Raw genomic sequence first — 1,469 nt, 5'->3', positions numbered from 1 at the left:
TCACACAATTGTTTTTAACTCTTGATGCTAACAATCTATGTGGACCAACACCAAATACTGTAGAGAAAAAGCTCCTATTTCATCTCATCTGGAAAAGTACTTTGAAATAGGGTTAGTTCATTCATTGAACTACAAATCATAAAGTGTTTGATAAACAAGTAATAAATATTGTACATTCACATTTACAATTAGTACCATCCTTAAAACAAATCAAAGCAAAGAATGAAAACTCAAAATATAACACTGAATTTCTGGTGAAAGAACATGGAGAGACTTGATTATCTAACTCATGTTATAAAGAAAACTTTTTTAAGAGCTGCCTTGACATCATTATTTCTCAGAGAATAAACTATGGGATTTAAAACTGGTGTAACCAATGTGTATAGGGCAGCAACTGCTTTATCTCTTTCAAAGTTATAGCTGGAAGCTGGACGTATATAAGTATAAATGACAGTAGAGTAATACAAGGTCACAACAATAAGGTGAGATGAACACGTGGAGAAGGCCTTTTTCTTTCCCTCAGATGTCTTGATTTTAAGGATTGTTCTAACAATGAAGCAGTAAGATAGGCATGTTAGCAAGAAGTTTCCCATAGCTAGAAAGATGTCTGCTGTGAAGACCCAGACTTCATTTAATCTTACTGGACTGCAGGAGAGAGCCAGAAGTGGAGGAATCTCACAAAAGAAGTGGTTGATACCATTGGGACCACAGAAGGTGAGCCTCATAATCAGACCAGTATGCACCCATGAGTTACTAATAGCTATAAGAATCACCACTGTAGATAGTGCCATGCATACTTTCTTGCTCATCATGATGGCATAATGTAGAGGATGACATATGGCCACATAGCGATCATAAGCCATGATGGTGAAGAGGACCATCTCAGCTCCCAAACACCAGGTGAAGGAATAGAGTTGAACTATACAGCCAGAGTAGGAGATACCCTTGCTGAAGGTTGCTATATTTCCTAGCATCTTGGGAATAATGGCAGAAGTGCAGATTATGTCTACCACAGCCAAGTGGAAGAGGAAGAAATACATTGGCCTGTGAAGTTTAGGATAGGAAATGATAGCAGCAATGATGGCAAGATTTCCAATTAGGGCAACAATATAAACAGCAAGGAACAGAATGAAGAGTATCAACTGCAGCTTAGGCTTTTCAGAGAGACCCATCATCATGAAAGTGGTCACACAACTTTTGTTCCTCATTCCAGTTTTCTCACATGACCTGTTGATCCAAAAGAATGTCAGTGATAATTACCTTAAAATATCAGTCTCGTTTAATTCATATTTAAAACACAGTATAACTAAATTAAGATTTTGATACAAAACACATATAATCCTGTCTTCTTATGTACAGTATATTTATTTCACTTGCTTTAAAGTGAAATTTAATTCTAAGAAGATTAGATGAAAATGTTTCAGATTTCAGTTAGATTATTGAAGTAACTATTGATAAGTATAACAATT

At 35.7% G+C, this 1,469-nt stretch overlaps 1 protein-coding gene across 1 annotated transcript; it reads right to left on the bottom strand.

The window, feature by feature from the left end:
• Nucleotides 1–287: 287 nt before the first annotated feature.
• On the bottom strand, nucleotides 288–1,208 carry LOC107288479 (olfactory receptor 13G1-like). Its single transcript, XM_015817101.1, has one exon. The coding sequence runs from the start codon at nucleotides 1,206–1,208 to the stop codon at nucleotides 288–290; it is 921 nt and encodes a 306-aa protein (XP_015672587.1).
• Between the last annotated feature and the right edge of the window lie 261 nt (nucleotides 1,209–1,469).

Source organism: Protobothrops mucrosquamatus, unplaced genomic scaffold (assembly GCF_001527695.2).
Source record: "Protobothrops mucrosquamatus isolate PMUCROS unplaced genomic scaffold, P.Mucros_1.0 scaffold550, whole genome shotgun sequence".
Classification (NCBI taxonomy): Eukaryota; Metazoa; Chordata; class Lepidosauria; order Squamata; family Viperidae; genus Protobothrops; species Protobothrops mucrosquamatus.
This window is presented reverse-complemented; position numbering and strand designations above follow the sequence as displayed.